The sequence below is a fragment of the Emydura macquarii genome, unplaced genomic scaffold (genome assembly GCF_026122565.2).
Source record: "Emydura macquarii macquarii isolate MOO-44397 ecotype Brisbane River unplaced genomic scaffold, CSIRO-AGI_Emac_v2 contig_587, whole genome shotgun sequence".
Taxonomy (NCBI): Eukaryota; Metazoa; Chordata; order Testudines; family Chelidae; genus Emydura; species Emydura macquarii.
Window position 1 is genome coordinate 9,124,666 of NW_027130724.1, and position 17,393 is coordinate 9,142,058.

General features: G+C 42.4%; 2 protein-coding genes across 3 annotated transcripts in view; one reads left to right on the forward strand and one right to left on the reverse strand.

Annotated features, from left to right (window-relative positions):
- Nucleotides 1–16,680, reverse strand: part of GTF2H1 (general transcription factor IIH subunit 1) — a 33,621-nt gene extending 16,941 nt beyond the window's left edge. Inside the window, exons 1-6 of one of the 2 annotated variants that reach the window (XM_067540644.1) lie at nucleotides 16,193–16,680; nucleotides 10,732–10,900; nucleotides 8,760–8,952; nucleotides 3,591–3,753; nucleotides 2,274–2,367; nucleotides 1,392–1,541 (exon numbers count right to left, since the gene is read on the reverse strand). In XM_067540644.1, coding sequence (XP_067396745.1) covers nucleotides 1,392–1,541; nucleotides 2,274–2,367; nucleotides 3,591–3,753; nucleotides 8,760–8,952; nucleotides 10,732–10,885 — 754 coding nt within the window. In that variant the 5' untranslated portion in view covers nucleotides 10,886–10,900; nucleotides 16,193–16,680. Of the gene's footprint in view, nucleotides 1–1,391; nucleotides 1,542–2,273; nucleotides 2,368–3,590; nucleotides 3,754–8,759; nucleotides 8,953–10,731; nucleotides 15,155–16,192 lie in introns of those variants that run through there. The other variant, XM_067540645.1, reaches the window with a different exon arrangement.
- Nucleotides 16,681–16,930: 250 nt separating this feature from the next.
- HPS5 (HPS5 biogenesis of lysosomal organelles complex 2 subunit 2) overlaps nucleotides 16,931–17,393 on the forward strand; it is a 46,740-nt gene continuing 46,277 nt past the window's right edge. Inside the window, exon 1 of the mRNA XM_067540649.1 lies at nucleotides 16,931–16,968. The gene's annotated coding sequence lies outside the window, so the exon portion shown is untranslated. The remainder of the gene's footprint in view (nucleotides 16,969–17,393) is intronic.

Below are 17,393 nucleotides of genomic sequence, written 5' to 3' on the forward strand. Positions count from 1 at the left end.
AGACTAGAATTTGCAGTTTAAACCGCCAACATGTTAAGATATCTGGTACATTTTGTATTTTATGGGTTTCCAGGAACCAGTGAACTGAACACTACAGGTATTTAAAAAACAAAACAAAACACAAGGCTGTGTCTTTAGAAATACCTGTGTTCTAAACAAAAGTACAATGAATTTTTTTAATCCTCCAAATATGTTCCATGCATGGGAAAAGGGGTAGGCAAAAGGTTTTGTATTTGTCCAAGTGCTACTATGTGTAGTAACTGTCATTTAAAAAGTCAGTCTTTTGCTCTGTATTTTTGAAAATTATTGCAGGAATTATTCTAACTAGTTCCAGATTATTACTATCACCTTCCACCTACAACTCTGAACATTTTCTAGTAATTCACACATGGTGCTGTATTCAACATTGGTACTATATTTAATCTTTAAGTAGATAGCATTAGCTAATGGTTAGAACAGCGAACTGGAAGCCATGATTCGTGTGTTTTATTTCCAGTTCTGCCACTGTCTTGCTGTGTTATCTTGGATAAAACACAACCTTTCTATGCCTCACTTTACCCATCTGAAGTTGTATGGCTTTTGTTTGTAAAGTGCTTTGGGACTGTCAGATGAAGGACACTAATCAGAATGAAAAGCATTCAATAATTATTAGTATATTAAAAGATCTAGTCTTCTCTCCATATGTGCATGGATTATACACATGCACTAAGGGAAGAAGACATTTTCAGAAAATAATTTTGAAGTCTTTCACCTCAAGGTCTTTTATTTCAAATATGGCCCAGAATGGTGGTGGGAAAATAAAAATGGAACATAGTCAAGTGGCCTGTGAAAGAAACCAATCTTTATCCAGTTATTAGAGAACTGATTTATCACAAAAGCCACATTCATTGCAAGTCTGCTGCAAGCAGAGACACCACAGAATGAACGGTCACGTGAACCAAGCTATCCCCTACTAACAGAGGTACAATTAAGGCCCCTTGGTTGTACATTATGATGAAGCTTTTACTGACATTGTTCATTCTGTATGAGTTGTGCATAAAAAGGAGTTTCGAGTGTTGGCATCTTTTAAGCATTAATTTCTTTCTAAGCATTTTAATACTGGACCTGCAATGTCTTCCATAATCAGATACTGTAAATATAGCAAATTTGGGGCAAACATTCAGTCTGATCAACACCATCCAACGATTACATTATAGGTCTTGACTCTTGACATCTTGCAGCATTTATCAAATAGGACAAACATTTTTGAAAATGAGAATATTGGTTTTATCTGATTAACTTAATGTGGTTATCAAAAACTTAGCTTTTATTTTTTTAATTAATTTTGAAGTTTCAGTATAATGTGGCTAAAACCACAAGTGCCTATTGCAGAGAGAGAAAGAAAAGCTTACCTTTTTCATCCATTTTGGCACATTCAGCGAAGAGGTCTTTTGAGCCTGTATTCAGCCTATCCCGATGGAAATAGTGAGACTGGAAAAATCGTGTCCAGAATTCTTTTTCTGTCATATTATGTGGAACATTTTCTGCATATTTCACTTTCACTGCAAACAAACCAGGGTGCTTATAAACTATTTTGCAATTCAAGATACTGTATTACCTGTCAGTGTGTGATGGAAAGTGACCAAAGCTTATGCTGAATAGACGTGAATACAAGCAACTTACTAAAAACATATGGAGTTTGGATTTTAAAAAGAGATGGCAATTTATGCAACAAATGGAAATGCCCAAAAATGCTGCTTATGTTTTGGAAAGACACACCAATAGTATGTAAACTTTGGGCACATGTGGAAAATTTAAAATGTCAGAAATCTAGCTATTTAAGAGGAATCCTTCCACATTGTTCCCAAAATAGACTAGTTCCTTTTCATGCAGGATTGACCAAACTAATGTCCGTATCAGGGCCCCATCCAGCACTTGTAAGTCAGATAATTTACCAACAATTTTTCATTAGAAAATTGTAGAATTAACAAAACTGGTAGTTAAAATAAATCCTTCAACTGGAGGGTGACACTTCAGCATGAAATTTACTAATGACTTAAAGGCAAAGCAAACTGAATAATTCAAGTCTCTTTTTTCAGCCTCAAACCTACAAAAAACACTGATGTAAGAAAGTAAGACTGCATAAGATGTGCAGAAGGTAGTAGGAGGGAATATTAAGAAGCCTGTACAATTTACCACCAGAAAGAAGTCTAGGACTAACCTTCTAATGATAAAACTTAATAAAATGAACTTAGAGTGCTTTGTATCACGTATGTATTGATTATTCTGCCTACCTGCAGGATATGTCCTGAATATGGATTCAATAATATCTGAAGTTAAGTTATACCTCAGACCATTGCAGCCATCTGTCTGAGGCCGAACATCAGCCTATGGGAATAACAACATAAGAATATTGTCAACTGGGTAAAATCTTGTTATGAGTTGAGTTAAAACCTTGTTAAAGTTGATGTGTGAACACACACTTCACTTAAGATAGTTGTAGGCGAGATTGTAAGAGAGAATTAACCTATATAGACACAAACAAAAGTAGTAGAGTGGGTAGATGTTTGTCTTTTTTATTTTTTAAACTGACAGTCAAAGCTGCTCTTCATTTTGTATTGTCTCTTAAAGACGCTCATTTATTTGCTCACAGCAAATATTTTTCACTTCAGAAGTGCCTTTTCAGGTGGGTGGAATGATTTATCAATAAATATTAAAAGGACTGAATACATATTTATATTTCTTGGCTAAGAAAAGATAAAGCGGAGGTGATAGCCTACAAATATCTGAAGGTGTAAACAAAAAGAGTAGGGCAGTGTTTCTCAATTGGTGTTCCGCGGAACCCTGGGGTTCCGCGGGAACACTGTTAGGGTTCCACGAGCAGCTGTTCTCTGTGCCGCCGAAAAAGGGAAGATGTCCCAGATTTTTCGGCAGAGGGTATCAAGTATGAGTGTAATTTAATTGAGAAACGCTGACCTAGTTGTTTGTATATAATTTGCTTATTTTGACGGGTTTTTTTGGCCCCATATGTAAAAATACTGTTAAGAGTTTGGGGGGTTCCGCAATTATTTATCGAGTTCAAAAGGATTCTGTGGCCAAATTTAATTGAGAAACACTGGAGTAGTGGAAGTATATGGAATCATACATGGAGTTAGAGAATGAAACTGAAGGGGAAAATTTAGGCTGGGGTTATCAGAAAAATCTTCCAGATATACCTCTCTATCAGAATATGGAAGTTTAACAGGAAATGGAGGAAACCTCCTTTCTCAGGACATTTAGAAAATAGACCAGACAGAACACTTCAGGATATATGCAGAGAACAATCTTGCACTGACAAGGAGATTGATTGAATGGCTTAACTTCTGAAACTATGGAAAAATAATGGATACTCTTGTTTGTAAGTGTGGAATTTCATTTAAAAATGTTAAAACTTAGGTCAGGGCCTTTTTTGTATTGCATTAAGTAGAAAAATGTTTCAAAGCAATGGTATTTAGGGTAAAATTTTAATTTTAATTCATCCACATTTTACAGAGACAATCCAGCCAAGAAATAAATGTGTTTCCTTAATGGTTTGTTTAAAACCCTTCCTATGTTACATAGCTTAAACATACCAGAAAAGCTGCAGAAATGCCCACATCCTGTTTGTTAGGTGCCACAGAACTATCCACAGTGTTCATGCTTAAACGGTTGGCCCAGAATTCCTCGGCACTAATTACTTGGCTCACAACAAGGTCTTTATAAAGCTGAAACAAAACAGGATCTTCTTGCAGCATTCTAGTAAAAGAATGTATTGAATATAATTAAAAAACCTTCCACACTAATTCAGCAGGATTTCCATGTCAATAAGCTGTATGGGTTCATGAAGGGAACAGATCATAGAGAGGTAAGAAACGCACAGCATTGTCCAGGGAAAGTTATAAGTAGTTGTACGAGTGACATATTGAGACCAATTCTGCTATTCATATTGGCCAAAGGAGAGAGACTAACGGTTTGTCTGCAGGGGGACACTCAAGGAAGTTAAGACAAATCAACTGAAAGTGTGAAGTTAACAAGCATTAATTTAAAATGCATTAAACCTCTGTGCAGTTACTCTCATTCAGAAGTAAGGTGGCCTTAGTTCACTGTAGCTTAATCCTCACTTAAAGAGAGTCCACAGAGGTTTAATGTGCTTTAATGTATGAGCTTTAATTTAACATCTTTAGTTGTTTCATTTTAACTTTCCTAAGTGTCTGTGTTTAGACAAGCCCTACACAGAAATGAAGCTGCTGGCTGAAGGATAGTATTAATGGGGAAAAATGGTGACACCCCTAGAAAGATGTTAATACAAGTTCAAGGCCACAAAAAAAAAAAAAAAAAAAAGAGTAATTTGTCTTATAGTAACTGGAGTTTGAAAACTGTTGTCCATATATATTCACTCTTGGTGCCCATGTGCTTGAGATTGGAGTCTGTCTTTTGGCCAGCACTGTCCATTGGGGATGCATATGCACCCTGAGTGTCCTCATGCTCCTGTTCCAAGGGCAGAGCATGCCCAACTGCCTATTTCCTTCACCATCACAGTAGATGTTCTAGGACTCCATAGTAGCAGGGAAGAAGGGTGGATCATGGAATATACGTGGAAAACACGTTTCAAAAGAATTTTTTTTTCCCTTTCATGTGCTTATCGATATATATTCCACTCTGGATGACTCACAAGCAGTGACCTGATGCAAAGAGGTGGGTGCTTGGAGTTTACTTAAAGACTGCTGCACAGCATCAGACCTCAGTGCTTCTACCAGGGAATGTGTTTACTGAAGAATGGACTGAACTGCAGGTAAGTGCTTTTCAGGTGTCTGAAATAGGCAACTTCTTGTGATGCATACCTGAATCCTAATCTGAGCTCGGTATCTAAACTAGCTAATTTGTAACACATCTTAATACAGCCTAAAACATACATGGATAGCCTCTGGGCTGATGCTGCTTGACCTTTCATTCTCTCAGCAAATGCTATAAATTGTGTCAGAGAGGTTCTGAAGGATTTGGTCCTTTGCAAACAAATGGATAGAGCTCTGCAAATAATTTAAGGTGTGCAGCCTGATCTCCCACTGATTAATATGTGACTTAGGGAAGAATAGTAGTAAATGAATCATCTGGGCAAGAACCAAGGATGGGGTCAAAGTGATACCTTATGGCTATAGTATAGGGTAAAGGGAGGTCCTGTCATAGGAGCCTGTATTGCCCCAACTCTAATTGCTGACGTAACTGCTACTAAAAAGGATGTTTTCATAGATAAGTCCAGCAGGGAGCTAGGGGTTCAAATGGGAAGAGGGGGAAGAGCATTAAGCATGCCACAACCACATTAAGGTCCCATGGATGGGGAGGTTTCCTTACTGGTGGGAAAATGTATAAAAGACCTTTAAGGAATTTCACCACAATGGAGTAGGAAAAAACTGTAGTTTTCAGTGGGGGTGGGTGGGGGGAGGGTGTGATAAGCAGAAGGAGCTACGAGGTGCACTCTAAACAGAGCTAATCAACAGTCCTGAACTCTTTAGAGAAAGCAATCCAAAAGAGAAGGGACCTGGTAGTCAATAGGCTGTAATTCACGTTGTTCAGAGCAAATCCTGGATCTTTTCCATTTTAGCAGTGTAAATTAGTCCTACTTTGGATTAAAATGTTCTGGATATCTGAGGAACATGATCTCTGTCTGCCATCCCCTTAGTAGCCAAGCAGTGAGATGGAGCAAGGCTGTATTTGGATGCGAGTTGGCCATGCTGTTTTGAAATACTGAGTTTGATAGCAGAGGTAAGGGTTTTCAGTGGATGAATTGATAATAGCATCAGCTTAGGTACCAAATCTACCGTGGCCAGGCGGGAGCAATCGTGATAACTGTGGCAGCATCCTATCCGTTCTTCCTCAGCACTCTGGGAATCAGGGATTGGCTGATAAGTATACATAGTCCCTGGGGACAACTGAATGAGAAATGTGTCCAACAGAGGTTCTGGCTTGTCTGTTGTGAGTAGGTCTATTAAAGGATGATCCCACTCCTAAAAAAATGCAAGAAAACAGAATCCTTGTTCATCCACTGATAGTCTGGTGAAAAATGTCTGTTGTAGCAGACCAGCTGAGCATTCTGTAGAACTAGAAGATACGGGGTGCTAAATGCTCCAATTCCATAGCCAAACCGCATCCTTCTGCCATAATGGGGCTGAATGACCACCTTCCTGCCTGTTTATATAAAACATGGCCATTACATTGTATTTCATAACTTGACTAGTCAGTCCTTGAGTCAATGGTAGGAACATGGCACAGGCTTTGCAAACTTCTCTGAGCTTCAATATGTTTGCATGTAGTGGAGTCTGATGATGGTTCAGGTGTGCTCCCCAACCATGAAAGGGACAGGGAAGCGGAGTGGGCATAATATGGAACTGCAGAGACTATCCCCGTCGTCAGGCTCCATGACACGTTGAAAAATTGAAGATTCCCAATTGCATGTGTGTGGGGAATGGGATCAGAAGGAAGTGTGTTGATCTGGCAGACTGATCAGAGTGACTCTCAATCAACCCATCAAAATACTCATTTAGATGGAGAATGGGACGAAGTCATAACCAAGGTAGAAAATCCCTTTTTTTGAAAATGCTGTCTCTTTCTTGGAAGCTTTGAGGCTGTCTGCTGAAAGAAGGTACCAGATGATGGTCTCTGGCGTAAGTGTGAGATCTTCCCTATTTTGTCCGAGAAGGGGTGGGGAGGGAAGGAGGAAGGTCTGCCCTGCCTGAATCAGAGGCTGGGCACATTGAGTGGTCTAACAAAAATAATTTAAGATATACCTCCCTAACCTTTAGTCCTTTATGCCTTAATTAACTACATCCCAACCTGAGGGGGCTGGACTAACGGGATCAAGTGATAAGCTGAACATCTAGCCTTCATAAAAAGGATTGAGAGAGAACAATTGGAGAGGAAGCTGTGCCAGAGGCCACAGAGAGCAAGAAACACCTGGAGGGAGAAGGTACCACAGGGAGCAAGATGAACTCTTGTGGGAGGCCTTGAGCTAAGAGTCTGCAAGAAGCAGGGAGGTTGTTGGGAGGAGAGGTAGTGTGGGCAGAGGGGATCTGCTATAAACAGTGATTCCAGGAAAAGCTGCCTGAGAATCAGTGCTGTGTTACAGCCACAGGGAAGGATTTCAAGGTAGCCCAGAAAGGGCTGAGAACTAAAAGTGGGCTGAAGAAAGGGCTGCCCAAAAGGGGCAGAAGAACTATTTGACCTGGTTGGACATTTCCCCCCCCGCAGAGGAAGGCTGAACTTCAAGTATGACCAAGCCATCAAGTCAGGTTGCTCGAAGACGACGACCACTGCAGAACAGATCAGCCAACAAAAGGAAGTGCTGGACTGGAAGAATCCCTGAAATGTTGTGTTCTGGTATGAGGAGGAGCTCTGATAGCAACTTTAACCCCATGGCAGACTTGCACAGTGAGTGTTTGTCAGAGATCTGAGCTTTTCCAAGATAAAAGGCATCTGGGATGCCTATTGTTAATTGGAATTACTGCATGGCAAAAGGGACAATACTTAAAGCCATGTAACTTAGGATGGGACATCTTTAAACCCCAGGACTGAGAAGAACATCTCAATTAGAGGGTCGGAGGGGAATCAAAATAAGAAAGGTAAAACTTTCCAAAACAATCAAGTAACTATCCGACTATCCTACCACTAATATACACACACACAATTATCGATAAAGACTATGAAATAGGTTGCACTGAGAAGCTCCGTTTTGCAATTATATAGGGGGAGAAGGAACTGAGTGGCAGGGGAACCCACTCTGCCCTTCATGTCCTCAGTACAAGGACACTCAGGGGGCACGTGCAAACCCATTAGACAATGCTGACCAAAAAGACTCCAGTCCAAGAACATGCACGGTGAGCAGAATATATATATATATCTGGACATTACTCAAATAGCTTATGTTTCATTTTTATAGGCAGTGTATTTATTGACCCCCCACATGTTAAGCAAAGATAGTTAAGGAAGAATTTCCTACTCAAAATCTCCCATTACTTATCGGAAGTTCCAAACTCGAAATACTACAGAAGTAGATGGAAATCAGAGTTTGATTAGGTTATTTTGAAATGGGTAGTTTAAAAAAAAAATCCTCATTACTAATAAAATAGCAAAATGTAGCCTGCAATCCCTCTATCATGTCCCTTCTAAATGGATACCATGAGGAAACATCCAATTTAAAAAAAAAAAAAAAAAAACTGGAGTGTTTTCCAATACTTTAAAATTATACATCTGTTCCTAGTCTTTAAAAAATACTGTAATATTAATGAATTGTGCACTCAAGTCTCATCTGCCACAATGCTGACCACAAGTCTATTTAGAAAAATGGTATAGCTGTGTTCAATCTAGGAAGGAAACTGACTGGACAGAAAAAGTATGTGTTCCAGGGTAAGAGAGGAAATGAATAGATTCCAATGCATCATTTATCTTGCTCTGCTTGTCTGCTAGAAGGAACTAATTTCTAGTCTATCTATCTGAAATCCATTGATCCTTATGAGGTAACAGGTAAGTCACAAAAGCTTTTTAAAAAAATAAATGGCTTGCTTCCATGGGTCCTGTGACATGCTCAGAGGAATTTCACCAGAATCTAAAGCCAACAGATTTTTACTACTGAAATAGAAACACTATAAGCCCTCTTGTGTTACAGCAATATAGCTCAAGAACTGTTCACAGATGACAAAAAACTTATTGTAATTAGGGGGTGGGGAAATGACAGTGAAGATTCATCTTCTCCCTCTCCCGTCCCACTTTACCTGTTCTTTTCCTCAAGTTCCTTATTTGCTTTCCTCTTGAATTTGGGCAACAGCTGCTGAAGAAGATCCTTCACTGCATCTCGCTCCTTCACTGCTGTGCTTTCATTAGAGAAGTGGAAGTTGGTTGTGTCCCCTGCATGCAGTACCAGCTGCAGCTGAATTTTAGCTTTTCCTTCAGGACTGATTTTCTGGCCTAGAATATATAAAGAACAGAAATTAGTGATACAAGTACATTTGTGTAACAAACTTCCTCTGCAGAGCATTCATTTATATACTGTTGTCTGCATCATCCCATTAAAACCTGATATCCCACACTGGTGGCATTATAGCACATTTCTTCCAGCCATAGAAGTGGAACATGCAGCTGCCTCAGCTTGAAAAGCTGCATCTCACTTTTTCCACTGCAACCAAAGACATCCTGGCCCAGATCCTGAGCTGCAGCAGAGTTCTCCTCAGCCACCTTTACATTCCAGAACTAGTCTTTTAGCAAAACTCCAAGCAGCCCTCAGGTACCACCAAGTTGCAGGGTCTAGCAATGGCCCCAAGGTGCTGCTAGAGATAAGGATGAGGATAAGATAAGGATGTCTAAGGCCTTCCTCCTTCCCCATAGCCACAGAGAAAGAGGAGATATACAACTAACTATGGGAGATCTACACTGCCCACAGTGCACATCTCCCTGCTCCTCCATTGGGGCATAGTTCTGTTTGCACTGCTTCCCTAATGCCAGCATAAGATGCGCTACCACACCTCAGGATCTGAGCCCTTTTCTCCAATATAACCAAGGAGCAGGAACCAAAGGGTCACTGTTCAACTTTGTTTCCTTATAGCACCTGGATGTAGTGCGCACTCTTTCAATCCCACAAACAGCAAAGGGAGCATCTTTCAGCTTCCTCTGATTCTCTCTCCGCCTACAGATGTAAATACTGGAGTTTGAGAGAATGTTACTCCATTTACTCAATGTCTGCAAGAACTGGTATCTCCCCACCTCCAGTCTTCTAAACTACAATATATAAATGCTATGACAGGCTCAACAGCTGGCGAGGATAATAGCTTCACAAAATTTCTAGGTACAAGATAGGTGAACAGATTTCCTAAAGTGTTATTAAATGGATATCAGTTAGACAGCACTGCATTTTAGAGTTTTGATCTGCAAGATTAACAGCCCCACACACACCTTTTAAAAGTGTTGTAACAATCCTATATTAATTTAGATAGACCTTGAAAATACGCTACAGACAGAAAGCTGCATGCAGTTTGCAAGGGTCAGACAGCACTAATCTGAGCCAGGCATAGCACAAGCAAGCACTGTGGTAACTCAGTTTTGACTTACACCACACTACTATTTCAATTGTGGATGTTTATTGAACAAGATTACTAGTCAAGCCAAACTGTGAAGTAATTTTGGAGGACATGGATGATATGACTGAACTTATTTTTAATTGTGACCCCACTGTACAGAATTTTGATCTAGATTTCCTTTGATGAGAGACTCTTACAATAAGCCGTCATACCACAGAACTCTAATTTTAATCAATTTACAACCGACCGTGAGCTGGGTTTTATAGAACAGACTGTGGTAGAACTGGATGCACATCCTAATTAGCAGAAAATGGGTTAGGCAGTTCCCCCTTTGATCCCATAAATCCTGTATTCCCCAATACAAGACACATGGCCTAGATGATTTTCCATGAGAGTACAATACATATTTCTGCTTCCAAACTATTACAGAAAATTGTTGACAAATTGGGAAAATGAAAAAATATTTTAAAAATTTGGGGTTTATATTAAAAACACCCCTGAAAAACTTTTGAATTGCAGAAACTTCTATGCATGCAACTTACTCCTGGTTCCATTCATGGTTGCCAGAAAGAATAAGCTCATGAAAATCCCAAATTGGCCAAATACACATTAAATATTTACTGAGATTTTGCGTACAAGAGCTATAGATACAATAAAGGGAGCTTTTACTTACATTTTATATCTGCATACATATGGCTGACTGTGAATCGGTCTTTGCCTTCAGGTGCCCATGCTATCCTTTCAGCCATAAGGTAGAGAGCCCCGTCCTGTTTCTTTTGACGCACCTTCTTTACTATCAGTAACACTTCCTCAGAAGATGTTGCCATGATGGTTATAAGGTGCTATTAAAAGCACACGGTACAGTTAGTTAATTCAATAGCAATTAGTATTTCTACTGACAGATTTTTCCAGTATTCCAACTTGTTCCAAGGCATCAAAACTTGGATTTTCACTTTCTTACATTCTGTAAACTAACAGCATACAGTCAGTGTCCAGACACACACACTGAGCTCCACTCTATACATGCAGCCAAACTTTTTTGGATTAAATAAAATATAGCCACATACAAATATAATAATCCACAGCCATATTATACTTAGATTTCTAATCCTCCTTGTGCTCCAGATATACCTACATATAATCTAATTCCCATATTTTCTATTTCCCTTTTATTTTTCTTTACTGGTTTGTCAACTTTTTAAAAGAGTTTATACCTCAGAGAGCATGTACACACACTCCAAATCCCCTGTGGCATTTCATAGTGCTTTCCTTCTTTGATAGAAACTGTTTATGTTAAAAACTACTCAAAAAGGGAGAGGGATGAAACTATCAGTAGACGTGTAGGTTCTTGCAACTGTACACCTCCCAAGTTAAAAAAAAAAAAACGAACAAAACCCCAACAGTTATTTTCCCCTTAGTTCCTTCAGCATGATCCACTGATTACCATGCAAGACTTGAATGAGACTTCAGACACAATCATAGTTTTAACTGGCTTATTTATTTTGTTTAGAAAATACTCAGGGTCTAATCTTGCACCCATAGAGAACAATGAGAGTTTTGTTGTTGATTTCAATAAGCCCTTTTGTAACTGTGAAGAAAGATAACAGGAGTGCCAATGTCTTTTTCCTTTACAGTTTTCCCCAAACAATCTTAAATTTCTCAAGAGAATACATAAATAGTAACATACAAATGTTACTATATTCCATTACTACACATTGCACATGTATCAGAATGACATGAAGTTTCCTTCAGTACTATATCCTTTAAATATTTTATGACCATCCTACCTCCTGCAGTTTTTTTATTTGTCATGTACCTTACTGCCACCTCCTCACTTTGCCGCCAGTTCATTAAGTAGTTTTAGAAGTCCTTTGAATACACACATTTACATTTGATCTTTTAACTGCCAAAATCTACATCAATACTTTAAAAGAACATCTGTACCATATTTTACCAGATATTAGGAATAGGTATCAGAAACCAATATATATACACATTTAAACTTACTTACGGATGTATTTTTTACCTGGATCTTAAATAATACTATAAAACTTTGAAAATAAAAATCTGATTGTTTTAAACCTGAACATCTATATGGATAATTAGTAACAACCAGCATTCTGCTCAGTGAAAATCTTAAACTGAGCAATCAGACAAGTGTCGTAAGTGTTTACGAGAGAAGATGTTTAGTAGTAAGATGTGTTTGCACTTACACTTGGGTCTGAATCAGATCAACAAGAGTTTTGCTATTCACTTCAATGCTAAAGTATTGGGTGCTTATATGATTTCTGCCTGTCTGACACAAAACTGTGGTAATCACTAGAATATTTGATATTTAGAGTGCTATATCTAGAGAAGTTCAGGTAATATTTTGCTTCTGAGGAAAACTGAGATACTTATGAAGGCATAATATCAAGGTAGCACCTATGGTATTCTGTGCCATTTCCTCTACTGCCCAATACCACTATTCTTTCCTGGTATCATTTAGGCCTGAAGGACAACCGTGTAAGATTTAAAACCTTCTAGCTCTGGCTCTGCAGCCACCCACAGGGCTCTTACCCCTGCTGGAAGGAGGAGATTTGGCCATAGAGTGGGAAGTTCAAAGTTTTCTCTTGATAGTGGGGATTTTAACATTCTTCTCACTTTTTTTTTAAATTAGATACCCCAAGTTTGTTACAGTTGAAAAAGGGCACAAGTCCACTAAAGGCAATGGACTTCAAACCACACTGAACTGAGATGAACTAAAGGTATTTTCATGCTTAAGCTTATCCTATTCTGCACTGTTATGCTTTCTCAGCAAGATTGTGTTTCTTCCATAAACAACTAATCTTTCAAATGAGAGAAAAATCAGTAACAAGTGATATTTTTTATCAAAGACTTAATGTTTCTGGAACTCTGCTTTGCAGTGTGCAGCTTCTGAATGCACTTAGTGACTTATTCCATCATCTGGGAAACTGAATGCACTCACTCAGTACTTTTCTCGTTTTTTCGGTCATTGATGCTACTTCTGCTTTCATGCCTCTATAATAACTGCTTTTTAAATATGACAGCTGTGACATAACTATGTTTGCAAACTGCAGAGGAACAGAGTCCTATTTAAACACTGCATCAAGAATCAAAATATTTCACTAACCAGGGTTTAAAAAAAATTAGTATATACCTACTATCTAACAAGACAAAAGGGCTCCACCAGTTAGGTTCAGAGACAATACCAAAATAGAAATTCAATTGCTTCTCCCCTAATTGCTGGGCAGAGGGATCTCTTCTGTATCAGTCTCTAGATAGTGTTTATTAAACTGGAAAGAGAAGATGCTTTGTCTTCTCCATCATTTAAAGATTTTTAGCTGCTCTGAGAGACGAAAAAGGTCCCCAATATTCTAACCATCCCCCCAGACTCCATTTTTTGGGATGCATTTTCTCTTGAATATCTCCTGTGTCGGACTGCTGCTCTGCAGTTTTTCAAACATCAACACTGTGAAAGGGACATGATTCTTGACAGTGTCACTGCTGCTTGCAGAGGAGGGTCTGAACTGCAGTTGTCAGGATGACAAGTTTTGTTAATTTTTATCTGCTGCTGTTTAGCAAAGCTATAAAGTAGTAGCAAAGGCAATGGAGTGGTCTAGTTGAGACTCAGGAGGATGGGCCTTTGTCAGTTTACACTTGTTTCAAATTTGAAATATTTTTGCAACCATGAAGGCTAGAAACATGGTTTTATTTAAAATCTTAAATTCTGCAGAAATGGATGTCTTAGGGACTCCCATTCATGACTGGTAAGTGGATTTTTCATGCCATGTACTAAGTAATATGAAAATACAACTTTTTAGATAAATGTCTATGCAAAGCAGAAAAATCCTACATCTCTGACAATAACCTATCTATAAAATGTAAAGTTATGTTGTTCAACACGTGTGTTCTGCAACAGGGCCTTTGAAATAATAAAATACATACTTCCAAAAAGCATATGAATAGATCAGTGGTTCCAACTTGTGGGATGGGACTCCATGGGGGGGAGACAAAACCTCTCCTGGAATACTGTCAACTGTACCAGACTGCTGACACCACTCATCCTGCAGCATAAGCGGTGGGTTAAAAAAAACCAGAGGAAGACTCTGAGCTAGAAGGTTTTTTATTTTCTAGCTCATCTCTGAATATTCCCCATGAAACTGGGAAGAAGGGGTAAATGCAGCAGGTGGAGATTCCAGCAAATATTCAAGGAGGACAGTAGGGAGGATAGGGATCTTCCAACATAGCCACTTCCACTTCCTAGTTGGTAGATGAAGTCAGGCAGCAGAGACTAGCTAGCAGTTACTTTTAAGCCACCTGCCTGGCTTATTTGTGTTCTCTTTAAATTAGCTCTCCCCTACCTTTCCTGTTCTCTGCTACTTCTAAAGTAGCCAACTAACATAGTGCCATCAGGGCATCTTGCCCCATTCCCCTTCCACACAGACTGCTTTAACAAGTGAGGTTTGGGCAGAGAAGAGAGACCACCAATACCCCTACTAATAGTCCTGATTTGGCTGAGACAAACATGGGTTTTGAAATGGTCCTAGGCTTCTGAGATAGGCAGAGGAGAAAGGGTGCTTATTTGTCATTTTATTGTAAGGAAGGGTAGAGAGCTACAAGTTGTTCTGGATAGACAAACAAGGCAACAAGCTGAAGAACTCTGGAACTTATGTTTTTGGACCTGTCTACACAAGTCTGGACCCCTGGCATGGTTACAAACATCTGTGATGTATATTTTAGTTGCAGTGAGACCAGAAGGAACAATGCATTATTTGCTTTAGGGAGAGAGGAAATTCTCATGTGAATGCACGTCAGATGCCTCTCCTTAAATTTTTGGTGAAATTTTCTTTTAGATTTTGGAAAAATCTTTGTCTTTTAATTACTTTGTATATAGGCCTAAGGGCTGTAATCTGCAGCTAAATTTCCCAACATCAAACCTCTGAATCTCAAAGTTTCATTTCAGTACAGTTTCAGTGTCACAAGTGAAAGGAATTGTTTCCCGCCCTCTTTGCTATGTCTCAATATCTTGGATTTTATGACAAAATGGCAATGCTGCAAGTAAGGACAATTACTTATGACATTTCCCTCTCTCCCCTTCCTTAACCTTCTGTTTCCGTCTTATCCCTCCTTTTCCCAAATTTCATTGGCTTATGTATATATCAAACACAAAAAGATCACAGAGGCTGTTGATGCCACCTGTGCTCCTGGCACAGTAGTGCTTTTATCAGCAGTGCCAGCATAGTGTATTGAGTGATGAACAGGCTCAACTAGGCTAGCAGAAGTATAACATGCTGAGATGGGAGCAGACCCATGGCTGTCAAAAACATGGCAACAGGGTCTAAAAGGGGATGCTGATTCTTTTAAGAAAAAAATGTGGAGGGGGAAGTAAGCCTCACAAATATGTACAAAACTACAAACTTAAACCTTCATCCTACAAACTGCTCCACCCAAGCAAACTTTCATGCCCACAGGGGGCTCTGCATAGGCACAGAAGTCCACCTGCATAGAGCAGCTTGCATGATCAAGGCACAGAAATGTATTTCAGGGAGGCACAACATGGTTATCTGAGCTGGGTTACAGCCAGATCATCAGGCATCAAATCCTGACCGTTACACTATGGAACCTTTTGTCTTTAACAAACATACATGGGCAGGGCCTTGGTTTTACCTCATGTGGAAGGGCAGAGTCAGCAGGATAACATCTCCTCACATGGTGCGCTGCTGGATCAATCCCACCTCAGGGAGAAGAACATGTTCCGACCCCCACCCCAGCACCTACTCACCCCTTCGCCCCCTCCCGCCCACCTTCCCCTGTCATTCCCTCAGCTTCGGCCCGGCTGGGCTGCCTGCCCCCACGTCCGCCTCCGAGCGCACCGGCTGTATCAACAAATCCGCCTCTTCCCTGCCTGCCTCCCGCTGCCCGGGCACGGTGACAGCTGGGAGCCGCCAGGAACAGCGGGGCCGGTGGCGCCAGTCGGGAGGCGTTACGCTCCGGAGCTGTCAACGCCGCCCCGCCCGGAGCCAGCACAGCGCCCCCCCCCACACATCCCCTCCCCCACCCCTGCCTGGGCAGCAGCCGCGGAACCCCCCCCGAGACCGCAGCGAGCTCCGGGACACCCTCCCGACTCCTACCGTGCGGGCGGCTGCTCAGGGCCCAGGCCGTCGCCGGCTGCTGCTGCCGCCGGGTGAGGGCGCGTCGGGCTGGGCTGAGGGGGCGGCGGGCGCTGCGAAGTAAGGCCGGGCGCTGTCGGTGCCGCTCCTAGGGGGGTCTCGCCGCCGCCGCCTGGTCCATGGAGCGGCCGCCGGCCAGGGACTGGGAGCTGGGCAGCAAGGGGCACGTGACCGGAACCAGCCCAGCTCCCGCGACGCACCAAGGGAGATCGGGTCACGTGACGGGGGAAAGAGCCTGGGGTCGCCATGACACCTCCCGAGTCACATGACAGATTCCCCGCCGCCGGGAACGCTCCCGGATCACGTGACGGTCTCTCCCCCGTCTCCATGACAGTGCGCGGGAGGGGGTGGTAACGGGATACCGACATCGCGGCTGCCACCGCCCGGCCCCTCCCATCCCGGTCACCCGAGCCCGCAGAGCGGGGAGTCTCATTCCTTCCCTGGCGTCCCGTTGCGTCCCGTCTGATAGCTCCGCTGTATCCGCTCCAGGGTGCCGCGGCGCGGCGGGGGGTGGGGACTTCCCTCGGCAACCGCCCGAGGGAGGGGGGGAGAAAGCGCGTAGTCGTCACGTGACCGGGGGAGGCGTGTGCGTGTGACGGACTTTGTGTGCGGACGGGCGCGCGCGGGCTGATGCGTTTCAGGGGCACGCGGAAGGATCGCGTGGGCGGCGGAGGGGGGCGGGGCTGGAGAAGCAGCTGACGGGACGGGCGAGTTCGCTGGACTTTGGAGCTGCGGCGGTGAGCGGCGGCGCCGGGAGCGGGGCGAGGACGAAGGGGTGGGGGAGGGGTAGAAGGGGGCGCGCGGGCCCAAGGCGGCGTTGGTGGCTCCCGGCCGTTGGCTGCCCCCGGCCGTTGGCTGCCTTGCGCCTTCTCCCGCTCAGGGCCCGGGGCCGCGGTCTGACCAACGCCCCTCTCCCCTGCTGGGTCCGTGCTGGCTCGCGCAGGGGCGGGCTCGCTCCCCGTCACCCCCTCCCCCCGTCACCCCTCTGGATGCCCGAGCTGACGGGGCTCTTCTTCAGCGCCCCCCCAGCGGGCCAGAGCCCCTCGCCTCTGCAGAGCGTGAGCGCGAAGTGGGAAGCAGCCCCGCCGCTCCCAGCCCCGACCGAGGGCTACGCGATGCTGCCGCTCGCCTGCGTGGGAGCGGGTAGACTCTCCCCAGCCGG